We start from the raw sequence: 25,391 nt of genomic DNA on the forward strand, positions 1-25,391 counted from the left end.
ATAGATTTGCCTGCATGTAAACATGTGCCATGTATGTGCATAGTGACCAAACAGGCCAAAAAAGGGTGTTGGATCCCCTGGAATTGGAATTACAGATGGTTGTGACCCCCATGTGGGTGCTGGGAATGGAACACACATCTTCTGAAAGAATACCCAGTGCTCCTAACTGCTGAGCCATTTCTCCAGACACAGTAAAAAATGTAATTAAAAAAAAAAGGGGGGTCAGCTCAATATTATCCTCAGTTACATAGCAAAATGTGAGGTCAGCCCAGCGTACAAGAGACCTCTCAAAAAGAAAAAAAAAAAAAAAAAGGCCAATGACTCCATGAGCAAAGGCAAGGTCACAAAGGCTTGCTGCATAAGCCTTAGGACCAGAGATCTCCAGGATCCACACGGTAGAATGAGGGAGCCAGCTCTAGAATGGTATCTTCTAATCTCCTCATGCTTGACATGGTGTGCAAGTGCCCATACTCAAATACACACACACACACACACACACACACACACACACACACACACACAAATTAATCAATTAATCAGTATAATAGAAAAACATCTGTGTGATAAAAGATAAAGAAAAGAGAAAGCAGGAAGTGCAGTTCAGAGTAGAGAGTACATCAAGTGTATGTCAGACTCTAGTTTCCATCCTTGGTAGAGGAAGAGGAAGTAGGAATGTTCCAAACTAAAGGTAGACTGATATATAGGACATGAAAATAATCATAAATGCCACTGGATTGGACCAGAGTCTCAATATATAGCTCTAGCTGTCCTGGTACTCACTCTGCAGACCAAGTTGGCCTTGAACTTCACAGAGATCTGTCTTCCTCTGCCTCCCAAGCGCTGCAATGAAGGATTACTGGTGTGTGCCACTGCACCCAGCTAGAAAAAAAATTTAAATGCTTTAAGGGGCAGGGGCATCTGTTGCTTTGCAATTTAATTTAAAATGTTAAAACGGCAGCCAGGCATAGTGGTGCTTGCCTTTAGTCCCAGCACTTGGGAGGCAGTGGTAGGAAGAGCTCTCTACGTTCAAAGCCAGCCTGGTCCAGGATTTTCAGGGCTACATAGAGAGACCCTGTCTCAAAATAAATAAAATAAAATATTAAAATGGGCAGTGTCTCAATTAATAGCTACCCTATCCTCCTTGATATCCAGGCCATCAGCAACAAGACAAGATCACTTAGAGTCCTCTCTTTTTCTCTCCTCACTGTTCAAGTGGTGTTTGTTTTTGAGACAAGGTTCTATGTAACCCAAACCAGCCTGGAACTCTGTATGTGGTCAAAGATGATCTTGATTGTGTGTGTGTGTGTGTGTGTGTGTGTGTGTGTGTGTGTGTGTGTGTTTATATATTTGGCACTGGAGATGAAACCCTGGACTCCATGAATACTAAGTAAGCATCCTACCAACTGAGCTAGAGCCCTAACCATTATTGAACCCCATATTCCAATGAATCAGCAAATCATAAACACTTCATTTTCAAAATGTTCCAGTATCCAGCCATGTCTCACCACCATTGTGTTTTCCTCCTGGTCCAGCCTGGGCTAAGGAAGTCATCATCTCTTCTCATCATTTCAGTTCTATGTGTGAGCCCACAGACCAGTTGGAAGGAGGCTTTTAATGCCTAAATCTTGTCAGCTCTTTGCTTAAAGTCCTATACATGACTTACACATTAATAAAAAGTCAAGTCCCATAGTTGGGTGTGGTAGTGCACACTTTGATCCCAGCACTAGGGAGGCAGAGGCAGGTGGATCTCTGTGTTCAAGACCAGCCTGGTCTACAAAGTTCCAGGAGAACCAGGGCTACACAGAGAAACCCTGTTTCAAAAACAAACAAACAAACAAAAAGATCAAGTCCTTTCCCAGTGACCTTTAAGGATCTGCCCTTGTTTTCCTGCTTTGATTCTTCCCCTTTTAAAATGTTTTACTTAGTTTACTTATTAATTTAATGTACATATGTATGTGCATGTGTATGGATTCAAGTGCTACACACACAAATGGAGGACAGAGAACCTACAAAAGTCAATTCACTCCCTCCATTACACAGGTCCCAAGGATTGATCTCAAGTCCACAGGCTTGGTGGCAAGTGCCTTGACCCACTAAGCCATCTTGCCTCCTTCCTGTTTATTCAATGATCATACACATACACATCTGCCTCAGGACCTTTGAATTGGCAATTTGCTCTTTCTAGAATGTTATTACACCAGAAAACTCACTTGGCTTGCTCTTTCACGTCCTTACTTCCCTGCTCTTCTCACTGAGTCCATTTGTGACCACTCTATTTAAAATGGTTAATATCCCTCCCCCATTCTGTATATTCTTTATCTTCTTTGATTGTTTTTTTCCTACTTAGATCTATCTATATGCTTTCTCCTTTCCTAACTTGTCTTGTTAATTATGTCTTTCCTGAACAGTAATTATAATGTTTGCTATATTAACGATCTTTGGCTTAAGTGCTCAAAACAGAATGTGGTGTGCAGCAGGTGCCCCACAAATGTTCGAAGAATAAATAGTTAAATGAGATGGGAGCTGGTGATTGATAGGGCTCAGTGGGTAAAGGCACTTGCCACCAAGCCTGAGGACCCAAGTTAAACCCACAGGACCCACAGGATAGAAGGTGAGAACTGACTACATATGCACTGTGCTGAACACACACACCCCACACATGCATACTTAATTTTTTTTTGATTTGTTTTTTTTTTTGTTCGTCTGTTTTTTTCGAGACAGGGTTTTTCAATGTAGTTTTGGTGCCTATCCTGGATCTCACTCTATAGACCAGGCTGGCCTCAAACTCACAGAGATCCACCTGGCTCTGCCTCCTGAGTGCTGGGATTAAAGGCGTGCGCCACCACTGCCTGGCGCATACTCAATTTTTTAATTAATCAATGAAATAGCCTGAAAAGGAGAAAAGAGGAAAAGTAAAGGAGGGAAAGCTTACTAGTCATCACTTACATAAGTCCCCTTTTCGACAGATTCTCTGGACATGTTAATCATATTCCTCCTGGCGTTAGTAAGGGCGGCTCATAGATGAGCCAACAGGGGGTGCTAGAACCTCGAGAACTTTCAACCAGATTAATACCTGCAGGAAGTTTTCCTCCGAGGAGAAACAACAAAAATCTCGTGCAGCAGCTTTGCTTTACTGTCATAAAAACTATTTCTGAACTTCTGAAATCACCCACAGAGAGGATTAAGAAACTCTAAAGCATCTGGACAAGGTGACTCACACCTATAACCCTACCACTTCAGAGGATCAGCATTTCAAAGTCATCCTTGCCTAAGTAGTGAGTCTGAGACCAGTCTGGACTACGAGACCCTGGTTTGTTTGTTTGTTTTAAAGCAGAAGGCCATGAGATCGCTCAACAGGTGAAAATGCTTGCTACCAAGCCTTAACAATTTATAGTGGAAGGAGAGAACTCCTACAGGTTGTCTTCTGATCTCCACACACATGCTATGGCATGTGCATGCCCCCCCAATAAATAAATAAAACATAATGAAAATATAAAAATTATTAGGTTGTTTGCACGTTTGCCACTGTGCAGAGGACCTGAGTATAGTTGGAAGTTTTCCTGTGTCCTGGCCAGCCAGAGGTCAGGACAAATCACTCCCACTTGCGTCCCCCAAGTAAACACACAGAGGCTTATATTAATTATAATTGCTCAGCCATTAGCTCAGGCTTATTACTGACTAGCTCTTACACTTAAATTAACCTATAATTCTTATCTATGTTTAGCCACATGGCTTGGTACCTTTTCTCAGTTCTGCCTTGTCATCTTGCTTCCTCTGTGTCTGGCCAGTGACTCCTGACTCAGTCCTTTCTCTTCCCAGAATTCTCCTCTTCTGCTTGCCCTGCCTATACTTCCTATCTGGCTACTGGCCAATCAGTGTTTTATTTATTAACCAATCAGAGCAACACATATTCACAGCATATAGAAAGACATCTCACAGCATTTCCCCTTTTCTGTCTAATCAAAAAGAAAGGTTTTAACTTTAACATATTAAAATTACATATAATAGAACAGTCATCAAGCAAGAATTACAGTTTCAATATCTAGTCTATTTGTATTTGGCAAAATTAAAGAAAATATTTTATCATCTATCCTATATTTGTGAGTCTAAAATTTCATATATAATTTTTTATCATAACGAAGGAAAATTATAATTATAACTACCTAGTCTTCAACTACATCAAAGACCCCAGAAAGATATAATATTACCTAAGTAAACAGGAAGTACATTGTAAGCAACTTCCAAAAATCTAGAGTGACAGAGATAGCTGGCTGCCTGGACAATCATCCAAAGTTCCTCTGTAACATTGGGGCATCCATCTTTAGCCAATAAGCCTAGAGTTTTTTAGTCACTTCTCCCTGTGTCCTGTAGAATATTTGGCAGTCTCCTCTGCAAAGCAGGAACCTGAGGAACCATTTCACCTTCCAAAGTTCAGTGGTCACCTTCCTATGGGTCCTGCATGTCCAGTTTATATAACATATTATCAACAGTCCAGGCAAGAGCAGTTTTTTGCCCAAATGGCTATTTTTGCCAAGATAAACTCCATATGGAGTATCTTCGAGCCTATCTCAAAAAAAGAAGGTGGAGAGTTCCTGCAAGCAACACCCAAGGTTGACCTGTGGCCTCCACACGCGCGCACACACACACACACACACACACACACACACACATACACAAACGTACACAAGCTTTGTAGGTACCTCTAGGTGTGTAGCTTTTGTGAGTTGTCACCCATACTAGGGTGGGCTTTTGAGTGTTGCAGCTGCCTTTGAATCACCCATGCTCCTATAAGTAACCCAATAAACTCACATTCACTAACTCAAATTTGCTATGTACCAAAGGGTGCCCTTGAACTTATCATCCTCCCTCCTCCATCTAGAGTGCTGGAATTACAGGCATGTACACACGCATGCACATACTTGTACCCACACATACATAAACATGAGTGAACACATACACATAACATCTTTTATATTTAAAAATAAAAGATTCATCATTAATGGTGCCAATAGGAGCAAAGGGCCATCATAACGCCTTCTAATATCAGCCACTGAAAAGGATGTGGTATCATTTCCAAAAATTAATCACAAAAAACTGCAAGGGAAGAACCACCAAAAATACGTACAGCAATAGATGTTCTCCAAATAACGGGTGTGCATCTGCCAAAACCGTCAACACTTGCAGGACAATGGAGGTGCAAAGGGCATGACCAAAAAATTCAGCTCATGCTCCATAGGATGGGCTCCCCATGAGACAAAACTTACAGTTACAAAGGATATGACTGGACCATGGATGAAAACGGAATATGGACTGTAGATTAGATAACAGGACTAGGTCAGGGTTACACTTCCTGCATCTGCTGACCGTAAGGTAATTACATTAAGAACAGTCCTGGGGGTTGGGGATTTAGCTTAGTGGTAGAGCGCTTGCCTAGCAAGCACAAGGCCCTGGGTTTGGTCCTCAGCTCTGAAAAAAAAAAAACCAGTCCTGTTCTTAGGAAAGGCCAAGGGGCAGAAGGAACACATTCTGTGTGTAACGTGCCTTCAAGTAGTTTAGGACAAAATGTGAATGGCAAATTGACAGTATCATGATGAGCATAGCTGCCCTCCAGAACAGAATGTGCATATGTGAAAGTATACTTTGTCTCTCTCCACCTGTGTGGTATATGTGTGTGCCTGGGAGGATGGGAGTATGAAGTGAACATAAAGCCTTGTGCTTAGAGAAGCACATACCACCCAGCCCATTTCCATATCTCTTTGCATTTTGTATATGTATGTGTGTATGTGTATTTGTACAGCTTGTGATGTGTATTTCTATGTACATATAGCTCTTTCCATATAAATGTGTGTGTTATATATATATGGGTATATTAGTAATATATATATATTTACATATAGTTATCCTTTTGTAAGTGTGTAGGGAAACGGGTTTTTTTTTCATTTATGCCTATATGTAAGCATTTCATTGTTTTGGTTTTATAATTCATTTTAAGATTTGTTTGGGGTTTTTGTTGTTGTTGTTGATTTGTTTGTTTGTTTGTTTGTTTGAGGCAGAATCTCATTATGCAGCTCTGGCTTTCTAGGAACTCACTACATAGACCAGGCTGGCCTCAAACTCACAGAGATCTCCCTGCCTCTGCCTCCCACATGGTGATTAAAGGCATGTGCCATGATGCCTGGCTTTAAGATTTATTTTTAATTACATGTATGTGTTAATGGTAGATACGTGCACAGACATACAGGTGCCTTCAAAGGCCAGAAGAGGGTATCCAATCCCCTGGATTTGGAGTTACAGGAATTGTGAGCAACCTAATATGGGTGCTGCAAACTGAACCCAGGTTCTCTGCAAGAACAGTGTGTACTCGTAACCACTCAGCCATCCCTTCAGCCCTGATTTGTTTATTTTATTTGAGACAGGATCTCATGTAACCCAAATTGGACTCAAGCTTGCTATGTAACTGAGGATGGCCTTGAATTTCTGATCCTCCTCCTGCTTCTACCTCAAAAGTGCTGGGATTACAAGTACACCACCATATCCAGTTTATGCAGTGCTGGTGATCAAACTCTACCCACTGAACTACATACACAGATCTGTTTTACACATTTGTGTGAATATTACATATTTATATGTTTGTATATGCCTTTCTATATAAATGTGTTTTTTTTAAATCAATCACTGTATCCATTTGGCCATACGGTTGGTTAAATGTGGTTCTTTCTATATGCATATGTGCATGTATTATGTGCAGATGTCCCTGTGTATTAATGGTTATATATGTGTGTGTGTGTGTGTTATATGCATGTATATTTCTATATTTGTTTGTATGTCTTGTCATGTATTATACTTATCTACATACAGATATATATATATATAGCATATATATATAAATATACATATATAATGTGGAGGCAGGAGGATCAGGGGTTCAAAGCCATTCTATGCTTACATAGAGAGCTGAAGGCCACCCTGTAGTACATGAAAGCAATGTACACATCTTAAATGTGTTTGTGTTTATATACCACCTCTCTCTATTTGTGTACGTTATATATACATAGGAAACTCGGGGTTTTGTGCATAATAGACAAGTACTTTACCAAACTATTGGTAAAGCCCATGCCTAACTTTCGTAAATTGTTTGTTTATTTGGGGGATTGAGGATTGAGCCTTGAGCTTCAGGACTGGTAAACAACCACTATACTACTGAGCTACATTCCCAGACAGGATCTAAGTTGCTATGCTGTTTTGAATATGAATAGCCCCAATTGGCTCATATAATTGAATACTTAGTCACCAGAGAGTAGAATTCTTTGAAAGGATTAGAAGGTTTAGGAGGTGTGGTCTTGCTGAAGGAAGTGTGCCACTGGGGGTGGGTTTTGAGGTTTCAAAAGCCCAGGCCCACTCCCTCACCTCTGTTTGTGGATCAAGATGTAGTTCCCAGCTACCTCTCCAGCACCTTGGCTCCTGCCATGCTCCCTGCCATGATGATAATGGACTAAGCGTCTGAAACTGTAATCAAGTCCCCAGTTAAACACTTTCTTTGAGTTGTCCATGGTATCTCTTCATAGCAATAAAACAGTGACTAAGACAGTTGCCCAGGCTGGCCATAACTCACTCTGTATGCTGGGCAGAACTTGCATTTATTTTATGGTCACCCTACCTCAGACTTTCAGACTGCTAGGGCATGCTAGAGCCAGCTTGGCCCACCTATGAACTTTTTAAAGAAGACTTATAGCACTGGCTGTCCTGAAACTCTCTGTAGACCAAACCGACCTTGAACTCATAGAGGTCCTCTTGCCTCTGTCTCCTGAGTGCTGGGATTAAAGGCATTTGCCACCATGGCTACCCCTTTTTTTTATTTTTATTTTTCTTATTTTTTGCTATAACAACTTTAAAGTACAAATTTTTTGTTTTGTTTTTGTTTTTTTTTAACCTACTTACAATGGAGTCATATCCTGAGAAATCTATTGCTATGGCTGGAAAGTGGCTTGAGTGTGTCCCCAAGGGTTCAAGTGTTGAATTTAATTCTCATAGTAGTAATGCTGAGGTGTTGACTGAAAAATTTTTTTTCTCGAGACAAGATCTTATGTAGTAGAGACTGATCTTAAATTTGCTGTGTGTTTGAGGATGACCTTGGACTCCTGATCTTCCTACTTAAGCCTAAAAGAACTCACCTCCTGAGTTCTGGGACAACAGGCATGTAATACTGCACCTGGTTTTATGCAGTGCTGGCAATCAAACCTAAGGCTTTGTGCATACTACTCAAGCACTCCACTAGCAGAGCCATATCCCCTGAGTGTAGACATGTAAACCAATCTCAGTATGGAGAGATGAGGCCTCTGCGGGGGATGATTAGGATTAGATAAGGCCTTGGGGTAGAATCCTCGTGGCTGGTAACTTGTGACTGAGAAGTAAGACCAAAGGATGTGTACACCTATACATGCTACCTTATCTTAGGCAAAACCTTGAGGCAGGCAAGGCCCTCCATCTTGGACCAGAACCCTGAGTCAAAATAAATTTCTTTTCTTTATAAAGGCCAAAAAAGCAACCTTTGATGTTATTTGTAGTAGTGTAAAATATACATATCCTGAACTGAAAAGAAGTTAAATGAGACATGAAGGGCTGAAAAGATGTCTCAGTAAAGGAATTTGGCACCAAGCCTCACAGCATGAGTTTGATCCCCAAGATCCACACAGTAGAAGGACAGAATCAACTCCCATAGGTTGTTTTCTGATCTTCACAGGACACACATACACACAAAATAAATAAATAAATGTAATTTTAAAATGTTTTCATTTTATGTGTATGGATGATTTGCCTGCATGTATATCTGTATATCATATGCCTGGAACCCAGGAAGGCCAGAAGAGGGTGTTGGATCCCCTGGAATTTTAGTTAAACATGGTTGTGAGCCATCATATGGGTGCTGGGAATTGAATTTGGGACATCTGGAAGAACAGCCAGTGCTCGTAACGTCTGAGCCATCTCTCCAGCCCCAAATGTAAATTTTTTAAAATAATATGTTGAAGAGCTAGCAAGATAGCTTAGCAGTTAAAGGTAATTGCCACCAAGCTAAAAGTTAAAGTTAAAGGTAATTGCCACCTGAATTCCATCTCCTTCAACATGGTAGAAGGAGAAAACCAATTCCCATATGTTGTTCTCTGACCTCCACTCTTAGGATGCAGCACATGAACATTGTTGCCACACTCACAAAGTAAGCATAAAATTTTTTAATGAATTTAAGAGGCTGGGGATGTGGCTCAGTTAGCAGAATATTCACTTAGCAAGCACAAAGCCCTGGGTTCAGTCCAGCACTACATAAAGCCAGGTGCTGGATTGCGTGCCAGCCATCCCAGCACTCCGAAGGTGAAGGCAGGAAGATCAAGAGTTAAAGGTCATCCTCAGCTATAAAACAAGTCAAAGGCCAGCCTAGACTACATGATAATATCCTTTAAAAATACAGTTAAATGGCTGGAGAAATACTCAAAGGTTAAGAACACTGGGTACTCTTCCAGATGATTTGGGTTCACTTTCCAGCACCTACATGACAGTCTGTAACTCCAACTCCAGGTGATCCATTGCTCTCTCCTGGCCTCCAAGGGCACTATGTGCATGTGCACAGATATGTGCAGGCTAAATGCACATACACATAAAATAAATGAATAAAGTTTTTAAAATATATTTAATACTCCCAATACATCCATCAAAAAGTAAAAGTAAAACTTAATGCACTTTAAGTTGGACCATTATAAACTGAAGACTATCTGTATATAATTAAGCAGCAGTAAATACATCCACTAGTTGTGCAACTTTTTCAAAGACTCCAAAGCAAAACCCTGAGCAGTCACTTCTCATTCACCTTTTAAGAGTTCATTGTGAGAGCAGAAGAAATGGTCATTGGTAGCACAAGAGCCAGGTATTGGAGTGAACTCTGTAAGATCAGAGAAGCAGAACAAGCCATAGCTAACCTCAACTCGCCAACTTCTCAGCTGATCCTGTTTCCTCAAACTGGAAGCCTCTGAGTCCTCATCTGGAATGAATCTCTACTGAACTGCTGCTAAAAGCCTAAAAGCTTAACAAGCCTAGTTCCTGGTCGTCACAGCTTATATACCTTCCTGCTCCCTGCCCTCACTTCCTGAGATTAAAGGCATGTGTCACCATGCCTGGCTGTTTCCAGTGTGGCTTTGAACTCACAGAGATCTGGATGGATCTCTGCCTCTGAAATGCTAGGACTAAAGGTGTGTGTGCCACCATTTTCTGGCCTCTATGTCTGTCTAGTGGCTGTTCTGTTCTCTGACCCCAGATAAGTTTATTAGGGTGCACAATATATTGGGAGACACAATATCACCACAGTCATTGGTTAAAAGCACTGCCTGCTCTCACAGAGGACCCAGGTTTGGCTCCCAGCATTCACATGGCAGCTCACAACTGTCTTAACTTTAGTTCCAAAGGATCTAACCTCTCTTCTGGCCTCAGTAGACACTGGACACACACATGGTGCATATACATCCATACATGGAAATACTCATACACATAAAAATAAAAACAAATCCATAAAAATTTCATTGTGGCAAAAAATGAATGAGAGGTTTGAGATAGGACCTCATGTAGCCCAGCCTAAACTCTCCATATAGCTAAGGATGACTCCTGACGGGTCTGCCATCACCTCTCAAGTGCTGAGATTTCAGGAGTGCACCACAACACCAAGTAGTAGTTTTTTCTTTCTTTCTTTTCTTTCCTTTTTTAATGAAGTGCTAGGGATTGAACCCATCATTTTGTGCATACTTAGCAAGCATTCTGCCAATAGAGCTACACCTCCACCTCACCATATAATTACTTATTACCAACCTCATGTCCTGGTTTCATTTCTGGTTGCTGAGATAAAATACCCTGACAAAAGCAACTTCTTCTTCTTTATTTTTTGTTTTTGTTTTTGTTTTTGTTTTTGGAGACAGAGTTTCTCTGTGTATTTTTGGTGCCTGTCCTGGATCTTGCTCTGTAGACCAGGCTGGCCTCAAACTTGCAGAGATCCACCTGGCTCTTGCCTCCTGAGTGCTGGGATCAAAGGCGTCACCACTGCTGCCCAGCCTGGACAAAAGCAGCTTTAAGGAAGAATGGACTTATTTAGGTTCATGTGAGGAAATCAAGACAGGGATTTGAAGCAGTCAGTCACATCCACAGTTAAAAAGCTCATAGTTCAATGGTCAAGAGGGCCGGGCGGTGGTGGTGCACGCCTTTAATCCCAGCACTCGGGAGGCAGAGCCAGGCGGATCTCTGTGAGTTCGAGGCCAGCCTGGTCTCCAAAGCGAGTTCCAGGAAAGGCGCAAAGCTACACAGAGAAACCCTATCTCGAAAAAAAAAAAAAAACCAAAACAAAAAAAAAAACAAAAAACAAAAAACAAAAACAATGGTCAAGAGGAGAGAAAAAATGAATACATACATGTGTGGCTGTTCAGCTCATTTCTCCATGTTTTTTTTTTTTAATTTCATTGGATTATTTTTGTTGTTGTTTTAAGACAGAGTCTTACTGTGTATCCTTGACTCTTCTAAAACTCCCTATGTAAGCCAGGCTGACCCAGAGTTCATAGAGATCTACTCTGCCTCCCGAATATAAGGATCAAAGAAAGCAAGTACCACCACACCTAGCTTATGTTCTTCACTTTTATACAGCCCAAGATTTCCCACCTAGGGACTGAGGCCACCCTCAGTGGGCTGTTTCTTCCCACAGCAATTAGCATAATCAAGACAATCTCCCACAGACATGCCCATAGACCAACCTGACCTACATCTAGACAATTTCTCATAGAGACTTTCTTCCCAGGCAATTCTAGATTGTACCAAGTTGACGATAAAAATTAACCTCAGAAAGCCACACAACTCATCATTTCTGAAATGTCCTATTGGTTATCTCATAGAAGGGATTCAATTAGGATGTAAATACCAGAAAATGAGAACCACTATTTATAATTGGTATTTTTGCAGTACTGGGGATGAAACCCAGAGTCTTACATGTGCTAGGCAAGTAGACTACCCCTGAGCTCCACTCCCAGTTTGAATTATGTATATTTAGTAATGGCAACTTATTGTGGCTGCTAATAGCACAGCTGTGAGTCAGACAGCCAGACTTCAAATCCTAGCTCTGTCTAGACAATTGTGTGAAGCTGGACATATACGCAGCCTCTCTTTCATCCTGTTGTCATCTGTAAAGTCAAATAATTATAACAGCTGCCTCCCATGGAGCTGTTGCTAGGATGAAATGAATATATAATCACTTGAGTATATGAAATACACAGCAGGTCTCGGCTGCTGTTTTTGTTATAAACATCCCTTGCACCAGAAGATCAGTCCATTTCTTCCTAACCTTTCCTCCAGAAGTCTCCGTGATCAGAGGTGGGAACACAGCATTCATGACACCATGTCCTTTCTGGGGTTGACGTCTTTTGAAGGCTGGAATTATTCTCCTTCATTCTGCTGCTACATTCTAGCAACAAAAGACACTTACCTGTTTCCTTTGCTGATGACAGATCAGTCTCTGGGCTTTTCTTTTCTCTCTGCCTCCCTCTTTCCCTCCTTCCCTCCTTTCCTTCCCTCCTTCCTGTTAGTGTTGGAAATAAAACCTAGGGTCTTGTACACAGCAAAGAAATGCTCTACTGTTGAACTTTATTTCCAACTTTTTTTTTTTAATCTCACACAGCTCAGCCTCAAACTGACCATGTAGCTATGAATGACTTTGAACTCCTGATACTCATGCCTATATAACCTAAGTGCCAGGATCATAGGCATGTACCACGATGCCCAGTTTATCTAGTACTAGGAATGGAATCCAGGGCTTCATGTATGTTGAGTTTCTATCAACTGAGCTCCATCCTCAGACCACCTATTTTTTTTGTTTGTTTTGTTTTCTTTTTTCTTTTTTTTTTTTACCCTCCATCCCCTCCTCCTGCTCCACCCACGTTTTGTTGTTTTCATTTTTTTGCATTTGGTGGAGGGGTTGTGTGTGTGTTTAAAACATTAATTTAATGTTGTTTTGTGTGTCTCTGTGTGTCTCTGTGTTTGTGTCTGTGTGTGTCTGTGTGTGTGTCTGTATGAATCTCTGTGTGTGTATGCGTGTGTCTGTGTATGCATGTGTCTGTGTGTGTGTATTGGAGTGTATGTGTGTCTGTGTGCTTGTGTGTGTGTGTGTGTGTGTGTGAGAGAGAGAGAGAGAGAGAGACAGACAGACAGACAGACAGACAGAGGGTAGGGAGTGTCCATTATCTATGTGTGGAGGCCAAAGGACAGCGTTGTGGAATAACTTATTGCCTTTCCATTTTACACAGGGCACTGGGATCAAAATCAGGTTGCCAGGCTTATGAGGCAAGTACTTTCACCAGCCTGACCTTGAATTCCTGATCCTCCTGCTTCCATCTCCCAAGTGCTAGGGTTATAGGTTGTAGCACCTCTTGGGTTTTGTGTGTACGTGTTTGAATGTGTGTGGCTGCAAGTGTTTGTGTGGGGTGAGTGAATGTGTGTGTACATGCTTGTGGAGGCCAAAGGAAGTTGTTGGATATCTTTCTAGCTCTTCCTCCACCTTGCATCTTGAGGCAGGGCCTCTCAGTTGGACTTAGAGCTAGTCAATTAGGCTAGTCTAACTAGTTAGCTTGCTCTGCAGATCCTCTGTCTCTGCCTCTTGAGAGCCAGGTTACAAGCAGGGCACATGCCAGCTCTGCATTTACTTGGGGGCTGGGGTTCCAAACTTTGATCCTTATACTTGTGTAGCAAGTGCTTTACCTACTGATTCATCTCCTCAGCCCCTGGTTTTTCTTTTTAAAACAGGCTCCCATATGTCAACCAAATATAAGTTGGCCTTATACCTAACTATGTAACCTAGGCCAGCCTTGAATTTTCGATCCTCTTGCCTAAACCTCCTAAATTCTGGGCTTACAATGTCTTAGTTTTTTGTTTTTGTTTTCGTTTTTATGATGAAAGAAACTTAAGGGGGAAAGGATTTATTTCAGCTCAAGTTTAAGGTTGAAGTCCATCTTCTTGGGAGAAGTCACAACATCAGGCAGCTAGTCATTACTGTCCTCATCAAAGAATCAAAGAAGCAGAAAGCAAGGGATGAAGCATGCTAGTGATGATCCTATTTTCTCCACTCTTCTATTTTTTTAGATTTATTTTGTTAATGTACGAGTATTTATGTGTGTATGTGTATGTATCATGTGCATGCCTGGTGCCCAAGGAAATCAGAAAAGGGTGTCAAATCCCTTATAATTGGAGTTAAAGATGACTGTGAGCTGCCATGTAGGTACTAGGAACTGAACCCTGTCCCTCTACAGGAGCAACAAGTGTTCTTACCTGTTGAGCCACCTCTCCACTCTTACACAGTCCAGGATTCCCTGTGTAGGGGATGTGCCACCCACAGTAGGTGGATCTTCCTACCTTAACATAATCAAGATAACTACGCCCATCACTTCACAGATAATTCTAACTTTTGTCAAGCTGACAGCTAATACTAATCATCACAACTGGTCTGTGCCACCTTTCTACAGCTATTGGTTGATTGGTTGAAGTACTATAGGTAAACTTAGGGTCTCATGCATGCTAGGCAAGTGCTCTACCACTAAGCTATGTCCCCAGGCCAAATATAGATGCCACATTTTTTTTAAGTGCTAGGCCTCACACATGTTAGGTAAGGGCACTAACATGAGCTGTATACTCAGTTTAGAGCCCAGAAACAAAGCTGGGAGTGTATGAAGACCAGGACACGCACAATGATATGACCCTAGCACACTGCCAGCACATAATAGGTGCTTACAGAGTGACTGCAATGGCTTGGTAAGAAGGAACATTCCAGAAAGAAGTTTTCAGGATAAAAGCCAGAGCAAGCTCCAGGTCCCAAGAGGACGGGAGTCTTTTGTAATGGTTGTACCCATCAGGTGCCTCCAAGAGTCTTCAGAGTGTTGTACTCTCTGAAGTATGGTACTGAAGAAGTCCATGAAAAGTATATGGAGAAAAGACTATGGGATCAGAGGCTGGAGAGATGGCTCAGTGGATAAAGTACTTGTCCCACAAGTGCAAGGAATAAATTGATTCCCAGAACCTACATAAAAGCTGGGCAGACATGGTAATCTCAACACATGGGAAACAATATTGGAAGATCCCTAGGGCAAGCTAGTGAGCTTCAGGTCCAAGAAGAAATCATGCCTTAATAAATAGAGAGCAATGAAGAAAAACACCATCAGCTTCACTCTTCCATACACATGTACACGCAAGGGCATGCTCACCTGCACATATGCGTGCCCTTACATATGTTAACTTGAACACACACACACCACACAAAAAGACTGTCAGGTTAACAAAGTAGTTACTTGTTTCCTTGATTTTTTAAAAATATTTTATTTTTAAAGTTTTAAGATTTATTTTGTTTTATATGTATTAGTATTTTTGTTTGCATGTATGTATGTGTTCTATGTGTGTGCTTGGTGTCCCTGGAGTTCTAAGAAGAGAGCACTGGATCCCCTGGAACTGGAGTTGCACATGGATGTGAGTCATCATGGGGTTGCTGAGACCCAAATCCAAGTCCTCTATCTACAAGAACGGCAAATTCTGTTCTAAGTTGCTGAGCTATCTCTCTAGCTCCCAAGATTTTATTTTATTCTTAATTATGTGTTATGTGTGTGTCTGTGTTTGGTTATGTGCACATGTGTGTAGGTGCCTGAGGAGGCCAGAAGATGGCATGGGGTCTTCTGAAACTGAAGTCTCAGACAGCTATGAGCCCAGTGTGTGTGCTAGGAAGCAAACTCATCCTCTGCTAGGGCAGTACATACTCTTAACTTCTAAGCCATCTATCCAGTCCCTGTTTCTCCCCCTCCCCCCCTTTCTCTCTCCCTCTCTCTTTCTCCATTCTTTTACTTATATTGTGTATGCACATGCCGCAGAAAACTTGGTGAGGTCAGAGAATAATTCTTTTTTTTTTTTTTTCTTTTTCTTTTTTCTTAGTTTTTCAAGACAGGGTTTCTCTGTGTCCTGGCTAGCTCTGTAGACAAGGCTGGCCTTGAACTCACAGAGATCTGCCTGCCCCTGCCTCCAGAGGGCTGGGATTAAAGGTGTGCACCCAGCCAGAGGATAGATAACTTTTGGGAGTCCTTTCTCTCCTTCCAACATGTGGGTTCCAGGGACTGAACTCAGGTCATCAGACTTAGAAGCAAGCATCTTTACCCACTGAGTCATATGACCAGCCCCAGTTTTGTTTCTTGGGACAGATTCTCCTCATGTAGTTTAGGTGGACCTGAAATCCTGACCCTCTTGCTACTATCCTCTACATGCTGACAGACATGCACCACCACACCCAGGTTGGTGATTTTTCTCTTTATGGGCTGGCATGGAATAGCTATGTCCTGCTATTACAGAGGATGCCTGAGGTGGGCAGATGGTGGACGTGTGAATTCATTCCTTGCTGAGGTTTTTCTGCCTGCTCTTTCTGTCTGCCTGCCACTGCTGCTGTGATCAGTCACCCTGGCAAATGGCCCAGCTGGTCAAGTGTACAAGCAGTGGCCTGCACGTCAGCCTTGGGGCATGCAGTTTCAGATTCCAGAGGTTTGCTGCTGGCTCCCAGCCCTGCTGACTCAACTTGGGGGTTTTTCAGTCTGCCTTAAGGGTCTTCCTGGCAGGCAGGTTTTCTGTGCCAGGTTCCTCTTCCTAGCAGGCTAGAGGAGAACTGGCAGGGAAGGAGCCGCCCATACAAACTTGTTGAATGAAAACTTAGCCATGCAGCAGGGAAAGGTATCAGCCTCACCCAGGTCCTCCTTTGTCTCAACCTTGTCCCCCTCTCCCCTGCTCAGTGCTAGGGTTTATCCACAAACTAAGGAACTCAGTGCAGGGCCTAGGCTGTGGAATGAGTGAATGAATGGATGAGTGTGGAAGGGAAGTCTTTCCTTGATACTCCCTAGGTTACTTGCTTTTTAATTTGTGTGTGTGTGTGTGACAATTTTTTAAATTGTGTGTGTAAGTGCTCAACGAGGTCAGAGTCATCATGTCACCTGGATGTCACAACAGGTGGTTGTAAGCTGTCGGACTTGGGTCCTCTGCAAGAGCCAGACGTGGTCTTAATTGGTTTTATTTTATTTTATTTTTATTTTTTATGTTGTTGTTGTTCTGTGACAAGGTCCTCCTTGCTGGCCTGGTACTTCACTGTGTAGACCAGGCTGGCTTCAAACTCACAGAGCTCCCTCCAACTGCTTCTGCTTCTGGGGTGCTGGGATTAAAAATATGCACCACTGTGAACTGTTTTTTTGTTTTGGTTTGGTTTTTTGAGACAGGGTTTCTCTGTGTAGTTTTGGTGCCTGTCCTCTGCCTCCTGATTCCTGGGATTAAAGGCGTGTGCCCCCCCCCCTCCCCCGCCGCCGCCGCCACCACCACCACCGCCCAGTTTGTTTTGTTTTTTGAAACAAAATCTTGCTGTTTCAACCTTGACTAGTCTGGAACTTACTAAACAGGCTAGCTCCTAGCTTACACTATTTTTCTGACTCCTGAGTGCTGGGATTACAGATGAGTGCCACAGATTTTGTTGATACTGTTATTGTTTGGAGACCTGGTTCAGAGTAGCCCAGACTGACTTCAAACTCACTGTGTAGTTTAAGATGAATTGCACACCCTTCTGCTCCATGTCCCAGAGCTGGGATGACAGGCCTGGCCTCAGGCACGGTTCCTGCTTTAATGCAGTAAATTCCAGGACCCCTGTTGGTGGAAGGCGGGCAACTGCAGAAGGCCTAGAGTTGTAATCTGTACGATGTAGGTAGAAATCCCAGCATTAACAGCACTGACAATTTGGCCAGGAAGAGAAAACTAATTGAACAAGGGCGTTAGTGACCCTCACAAAGACGTCTTCAATGACGAATCCTTGAGCCAGCCGGAAAGAGAGTTGGAGCACAGAGAGGTCTCTGGTGGAAGAGAGAGTGGGGGGCAGGGGTTCCAGCCTCGTCTGGAGATTGTAGATCTCAGGAAGCCTCCAAGCGGCGGGGGCAAGGTTCCGTAACTCCCCCCACTTGCCATCTGAATTCACCCGACCAGGGAGAAACCTTTCTGCTACGTAACTCTGCCCTGCTCCGCTTCTGACTTGGGAAGGGGTCAGTCAAGAAGGCACCTACGTCCTGATTGACTTGAATACCCTTTCATCCATTGAAACGGGCGGGGAGCGGGATGCGGGGCTAGGGCTTGGAATTTCCGGACTTAAGAGTGAACCATGCAGTTCAGGGACAGTCACGTCGCTCACGGGGTCGAGGGGGAAGGTCAAGCAGGCATCCCCAAGGATTCTTCACCCCGACACGCACACACCTCGTAACTACCAGGCCTGTGGCTCCCAGCACCCCAACACTTGTCCGCTTGCCCCGCCCTCGGCACTCCCCGGGCCCCGCCTCCGAGGCTCTCCCTCCCACTCCCACACCGCTTTATAAAATGGGGCGTTGGGTGCAACCGGGAAAAGCTGATCGACTGGGAGCTCCAGAACTTCTGCAACGGAGCAAGTCTAAGCCTAAGTCGGCTTCCCCAGAACTCCAGCTACTGGGTCTCGAACCCCTGTCTTCCGGAGTCCTAGTGTCGCCGAACCCAAGGCACCCCTTCCCCGGGAATTATGCGCAGCGCTCCGACTGTAAGGGCAGCCTTGGTGCTCTGCGCAGCTACTGCGGGGCTGCTGAGCGTGCAGGGCCGCCCTGCACAGCCCGAGCCGCCGCGCTTCGCGTCCTGGGACGAGATGAACTTGCTGGCTCACGGGCTGCTGCAGCTCGGCCACGGGTTGCGCGAACACGTGGAGCGCACCCGTGGTCAGCTAGGAGCACTGGAACGCCGCATGGCTGCGTGCGGTAATGCTTGTCAGGGACCCCAGGGGAAAGACGCACTTTCCAAAGACCCTGAGAGCAGAGTCCCTGACAGCGAGCCGGCTCCTGAGACTCTGCAGAGTTTGCAGGTAGGTGCACCCACTAGGGAGGGGGCTGGCTCCTTAGATTCCTTTTGGGTCTCCCCTACAAACAGCGCATTCGCGTGCACAGGAATCGGGCGGGGAGGGGCCTCAAAGAACCAACGTGTGAAAAGATGGAAGGGAGAGTAGGGGGAGGTTGCAGACATAAAGCCAGGTTTTCACCGGTCTTACATGTCTCCAGACACAGCTCAAGGCTCAGAACAGCAAGATCCAGCAACTGTTCCAGAAGGTGGCCCAGCAGCAGAAACACCTAGCCAAGCAGAATCTGAGAATACAAAACCTTCAGAGCCAGGTACTCACCCCAGGGCTTGGCCCAAGTCGGAAAGAGACAAAACGAGGGACCAGTGGTGGAATGTGACTAACAGCTGCTTTAGCATGAGCCAAGAGACCCGACCACCCTTTTCTTATCCTGTCTCAGATTGGCCTCCTGGCCCCCACACACCTAGACAACGCAGTGGCCAAGACTTCAAGGGGAAAGAGGCTTCCCAAGATGGCCAACCTCATCGGCCTGACTCCCAATGCCACCCACTTGCACAGTGAGTGTCTCTGGTGTTGGATGTCACCCGGCAACTCCCAACCCCTCCACCTGCCATTCCCATCCTTACCCCTCTTGCCAAGTCCATCTTAATAAGAAAGAGACTCTGAACTTGGGTGCCTGTGGGCTCACTAGGCTGTAGTCAAGGGCTTTTAGATGTACCACCCTCCCCACTTCTGATCTTGGTTGGCCAGGCCACCCCACCCTTCTTCCCCAGCAAGACTCTCCCCAAAATCTTATTAGCCACTAACCAGAACAAAGGGAGACAGACAATAAGGAGCTGAAGTTTCAGGGGTGCTGGGAGATAGTGATGTAGCTCAGGTACATCATCCTGAGGGGCCCAGGGGTGTGTGTGTGTGTGTTGTGTTTTGAGGTTTGGAACCTGCCAAGGTCTCTTGGTATAGATATAAAAGGGAGCAGCAGGGTAAGGACACCTCCTACTCCAGCTCCCAGAAGCGACACATATTCTTACATCTTACAAATCCTTTGTATCTCTTCTGTCCTCAAAGCCCCCATTCAATCATGTATACACAGACCCCACAGTTTTTGCAATCACAATTTCTAGGTCCTATATTGTGCATGTCCAATAATACTTAGTTTCAAATTGCAGTGTGTGTGGGGGGCGGGGGGGAGCGCGCACATGTGTGACAGAGACAGCGAGAGGTTCCCAGGTCCAACCCTGAGTTCTCAGCCATTCTCTCACCCTGCTTGACATCTGTGGCTGTCCACAGCCAACTGGGTGAAAGTTTGGATATCCCCCTTCACACCCTAGGGGTAGTTGCTGGCTTCTAGCCTTTAGACTTGTTTCCTTCCCTGGCTTTTACCCAGGTATGTACTTGGGCATGGTGAGGGTCATGGGGGAGCTTTCCGGGATCGACAGACACAGGTTCTGGCTAGGTGATGTGGCGGAAGAGAAGGGCAGAAGGAGTGGTTTTGTGGGTTTGGGACTCCTAGACTCAGCCTAGCCAAGTAGGGGAAAGTTCAGAGCCGGGAGAGACAAACAGCTGGTCCTAATGGAGACCACATGCGTGGCTTGGCAGTGTGCCTGTCCTGATTGGATGAGAGGAAAGTAGGGGAAAGGGAGCTGCCCAAGGGATTGGAAAGTGTCCTTCCCATCTTTCTGGGCCTGCCCCCACTCCTGGCAGTGTGAACTGGGCTTGGCTGGCAGAAAGTTCCTGCATGCCCCTCCCCCCAGTGACCTTTCTCCTACTTTTCCTGGCTGGCCTGGGGGTTATTCTTCCTGAGTTTAGAGGCCTTGTGAAGGCCAAGTTCCTTCTCTCCTCCTCTATTTTCCTTCTCTCTTCATTCTGTCCCCCTTCTTCTGGTAGCAGAGACAGCCATATCCCACCCCAACCCCCAGCCTCAGTCTCCCCCTGTCCCATTTAGGCACTGTCAGCATCCCCTGCTAACTAACAGAGTACCCTTTCGCTCAGTCAGCTCTTCTCTTGCCTTACCCCAGATACATCCCATCAACTGTTTTAAGTCTTTATTGAAACACTGGCAGTGGACAAGGCTTTAGAGGCATTCAGGTTCCTATTGTGGAGAGAGCTCCTCCATGTCCCTGGCCTTGAGAAGCCCCCACTCAATGTGAAGAGTAATGGCACTCCACCAGATGAATTCTCCCCTGTGGGAAGACTTCTGTGTTCACTCTGGGGAGTCTAAGTGGGTTTCAGAGAGTGAAAAGGCATCCTTTTAGAAGCTCAGGCCCAGAGAAAGGAATGGGAAAAGGGAATCCCTGGCATCAGGACCATGTGCCAAATCCCTGTGGGAGGAAAGTTTGACACAAGGAAGAAAGGCTTTATGACCAGAAAGGATGGACAAGCAGTGTGGGAAGAGGGAGGATTGGCCAAGTGGCTGGTCCTCAGTGTGCCTTATAGACTACACTGGAGAATGCAACAAGGAGCCAGGAACAAGTTTAGGCAGATGGCCCTGGGGCTCATCCCCTACCACCCAGCCCTCATGCATACCTGTCTCCTGAAATCTCTGGGGGCTTCTCTCCTGCTTCAGTCTCTCCCTTTGTCTACTTTCAGGACCTCCCCGGGACTGCCAAGAACTCTTCCAAGAAGGGGAGCGGCATAGTGGACTTTTCCAGATCCAGCCTCAGGGATCCCCGCCATTTTTGGTCAACTGTGAGATGACTTCAGGTAGGATGTGCTGGCCCATCAAGGAGCCTATTTGCCATGCACAGCCTTTGTGTCATAACATCCAGCCATGTGTAACTCAATGATAAAGTACTTGCCTAGCCTGGAAAAGGCCCTTCCACAGCAAACACACACACACACACACACACACACACACACACACACACACACACCCTATATGCGGCCTATAGGATGTAGCCTTTAGTCTATATTTTAGGATATAGTGATGGGTTTTCTGTGGTTAAGATCTGCAGCCATCCAGGTCTAGTGGTCTACAGAGTGAGCTCAATACTAGCCCAGTGACTAACTGTAACTCTGTCACAAAATAATGAAATATAAACGAGCTGGGGGCATAGCTCAATGGGAGAGTGCTTGCCTAGGATGTATAAGACCCTAAATTCATTCCTCAGAACCACAGCTGGATATGGTGAGGTGTGCCTGTATTTATAATTCCAATACTTGGGAGGTTGAGGCAGGAGTATTGTTGAAAGTTCGAGGACAGCCTCGTCTCCATTTAATAAACATGGGCTGGGACTATACATCAATTGGTAAAGTGCTTCCCTAGAATGTTTGAAGCCCTGGGTTCCATCTCCAACACTGCATAAACTGGGTACGGTAGGCAAGTCTGCCATCCCAACACTCGGGAGGTGGAAGCAGGAGAGTCAGATTTTCAGGTCATCCACGGTTATATAGTGAGTTCAAGAACAGCTTGGGCTGTATACAAGTCATCCTTGGCTACAAAAGCATGATCTAGGCCAGTCTAAGATAGAGACCATTTCAAAAATTAACAAAATACAGCTGCAGCTGGTTCCTGCAAGTTCTTGGGACAGAAGTCTCTTCTGATCCCACCCTCTGAGAGAGAAATGATGAGTGTGTTGCTTTTCCTGGGGTTGTGTGGAAGCATGGCATCAGGCTTGGGAACTAAGTAGAACTGTCAGTTTCCCTGTGAGGAGGGACTTCTGGTGACGTTTTTGTCTTCCTGGCCAGATGGAGGCTGGACAGTGGTTCAGAGACGCCTAAACGGCTCTGTGGACTTCAATCAGCCCTGGGAAGCCTACAAGGATGGCTTCGGAGATCCTCAAGGTCAGTGTTTCTCGGGAAACCAGAGGTAAGGAAGGAGGAAGGGGCAGAAAAGCTGGGCCCTCCTTATGAGATAACTTCTCTTGAGGCAGGTGAATTCTGGCTGGGCCTGGAGAAGATGCACAGCATCACAGGGGACCGAGGCAGCCAGATGGCTGTGCAGCTGCAGGACTGGGATGGCAATGCCAAATTGCTCCAGTTTCCCATCCACCTGGGGGGTGAGGATACAGCTTACAGCCTGCAGCTCACAGAGCCCACAGCTAGTGAGCTGGGCGCCACCAACGTCTCCCCCAATGGCCTTTCCTTACCCTTCTCTACCTGGGACCAAGACCATGACCTCCGAGGGGACCTCAACTGTGCCAAGACCCTCTCTGGTAAGCAGGTTTTACTTCCACGGTAGCCTACATTCAGACCCAAAGTACGTCCATACCCTGGCCCCCTTTTCTCCTTGCCTGCTGTGTGCCCTTGGTCCAGTCATTGAATTAATCTCTCCTGTTTTCAGTTTTCCTGTATTTAAAGTAGTCATAATCATAGTGCCCACTTTATAGGGTTATTTTGAAAATTCAATGAGAACACTTGCAGGGGGCTAGCTGGTGTTAGGCAAAGCCAAGAGAAACCTTTGTCTTGTTTTTTTTGAAATCTGAGGTATAGAGTCTTATGCATGTTAGCCAAACATTCTTCCAGAGCTACACCCCAGCCCCTGGTGTTTTTGTTTTAATTGTCTGTTTGACACAGGGTCTCATATAGCTCTGGCTGGCTTTGAATTTGTTATATAGCCAAAGATGACCTTAAAAGGTCAGCCTCTACCTCCCGAGTGCTGGGGTAGCAGGCATGTGCCAGCATGCTCCTTCCTGTGGTGCTGGAGATCAGTCCCACTATTTCATGCATGTCAGGCAAGCACTGTAACAACTGAGCTACAACACTAGCCCTCCTTGTGTTTCATTTGTAAAGACAGAATCAAACTATGTAGAGCAGGCAGGGCTCAAACTTCCTATCATCCTGCCTGAGCCTCCTGAGTGTTGTGATTACAATGTTGTACCAGCAATCCCTGCTTCATAGTGTAGCCCACTTGGTAGAGAGCATATTGAACATGAATGAAGGCCCAGGTTCCATCTCCGATGGATAGTTATAAACCATATAAACCAGGTATGATGGTACACAGTGGTAAAGTAAAGGTGTTTGCCTCCAAACCTGATGACTTAAGTTTGATCTCTAAGACCTACATGGTAGAAGGCTAGAACCAACTCCCACAGGTTGTTCTCTGACCTTTACACCACTGTGGCACATGCACACCCACACACATATTCACATGCACACAGAATAAATAAATGTAATAAATTCTAAAGGTGTAAAATCCAAAGTTCATCTTGTCTCCAACCATGTCCTCTCTCAGTATGGAAACACAAGACCTTGACCACATCTTCTGTTCTCTAACCCTGTAGGTGGCTGGTGGTTTGGCACCTGCAGCCACTCCAATCTCAATGGACAGTACTTCCACTCCATCCCACAGCAACGGCAGCAGCGTAAAAAGGGGATCTTCTGGAAAACATGGAAGGGCCGCTACTACCCACTTCAGGCTACCACCCTACTGATCCAGCCCATGGAGGCTACAGCAGCTTCCTAGCCTCTTCACTGGAGCCTGGTCCCAGGCCTAAGAAGACAGTGACTTTGGTTGTGGCCCCAAGATATGGCCACTCTCTGCTGGTGACAAGAGCTCCAAGTGGGGCTATCTGGAGTCTCGTGGACAGAGAGGACGCCCATGATTGGAGAGACTGGAGGACCCCTTTTCCGTGTTGGGGGTCTGCAGGCATTGTTGTCTGTAACAGTCAGAGCAACCAAAAACAAATGACCCAGACCCAAGAACCATGGGCTTGAGGGGCATTGAGTCTCACTTCTTGCCTGCCAGAGAAGTTGGGGATGCAGAGGGACCACTTGGGTCCAACTAGCTGGGCCCTTAGGGGCAGACTCAGTCATATTGACTGGCTGGGAGACAGGGTTCTCAGGAGCCCTGTATACACTCATGGTGCTGTTGTGGGTGCTGTGGATGAATGGGTGCCAACTGTGGTTACAAGGCACAGCTCACAGCATTCTTGGAGTAAATACAACCTCAGAACACTTTGTTCTCTGTTGTTTCATTTGATTTTTAAAATTGAATAGTTTCAAAGCTGGCATAAACATGTTCCTTGGGTGGAGACTGTGTTGCCAGATCTCTTAAGGACAGGATTGGTTTATTGTTTCTTCCACCTCTGGCAAGTGATTTCAGCTTCATTCTTTTAGTATTTCATGATGTGGGTGTCGTTTTTATTTCAAAATATCAAAATGGAGCCGAGGAGATGGCTCAGTGATTAAGAACACTTTTCTTGCAGAAGACTTGGCTTTGGTTCCCAGCACCCACATGGCAGCTAACAGCTGTCTGTAACTCTAGTTCCAGAGATTCAGTGCCTCTTCTGATCTCCACAGGATCCTGCACATATGTGATATACATGCACACACTCAGGCACACACATAAAAAAATAAATATTTTTTAAAAAATCAGAGCTGGGGAGATGGCTTAGTGGGTCAAGATACTTGCTGCCTAAGCCTAATGACTGAGTTGAAGCCCCCAAACTTAAATAAAGGTGGAAGGACAGAATGGACTCCACAAAGTTGTCCTTTGACCATGTCATGGCACGTGGGCTAGAAC

The 25,391-nt window shown here is 44.9% G+C and overlaps 1 protein-coding gene across 1 annotated transcript; it reads left to right on the forward strand.

Moving 5' to 3' along the window:
• The first annotated feature begins 17,967 nt into the window (after positions 1–17,967).
• Angptl4 (angiopoietin like 4) lies at positions 17,968–24,823 on the forward strand. The gene is made up of 7 exons (XM_059251860.1): positions 17,968–18,940; positions 19,134–19,244; positions 19,371–19,488; positions 21,518–21,631; positions 22,616–22,711; positions 22,801–23,082; positions 24,151–24,823. The coding sequence occupies exons 1-7, from the start codon at positions 18,608–18,610 to the stop codon at positions 24,330–24,332; spliced, it is 1,236 nt and encodes a 411-aa protein (XP_059107843.1). The 5' UTR covers positions 17,968–18,607; the 3' UTR covers positions 24,333–24,823.
• The last annotated feature ends 568 nt before the right edge of the window (positions 24,824–25,391 follow it).

The sequence above is a fragment of the Peromyscus eremicus genome, unplaced genomic scaffold (assembly GCF_949786415.1).
Source record: "Peromyscus eremicus unplaced genomic scaffold, PerEre_H2_v1 PerEre#2#chr22_unloc_1, whole genome shotgun sequence".
Classification (NCBI taxonomy): Eukaryota; Metazoa; Chordata; class Mammalia; order Rodentia; family Cricetidae; genus Peromyscus; species Peromyscus eremicus.

Bases quoted from the DNA above. Each gene is read 5' to 3' on its own strand.
- Angptl4 (XM_059251860.1), top strand. From the start codon at position 18,608: ATGCGCAGCGCTCCGACTGTAAGGGCAGCCTTGGTGCTCTGCGCAGCT. The intron at 18,941-19,133 runs GTAGGTGCACCC...ACATGTCTCCAG, and splicing joins AGACTCTGCAGAGTTTGCAG to ACACAGCTCAAGGCTCAGAA. The intron at 23,083-24,150 runs GTAAGCAGGTTT...CTAACCCTGTAG, and splicing joins CTGTGCCAAGACCCTCTCTG to GTGGCTGGTGGTTTGGCACC.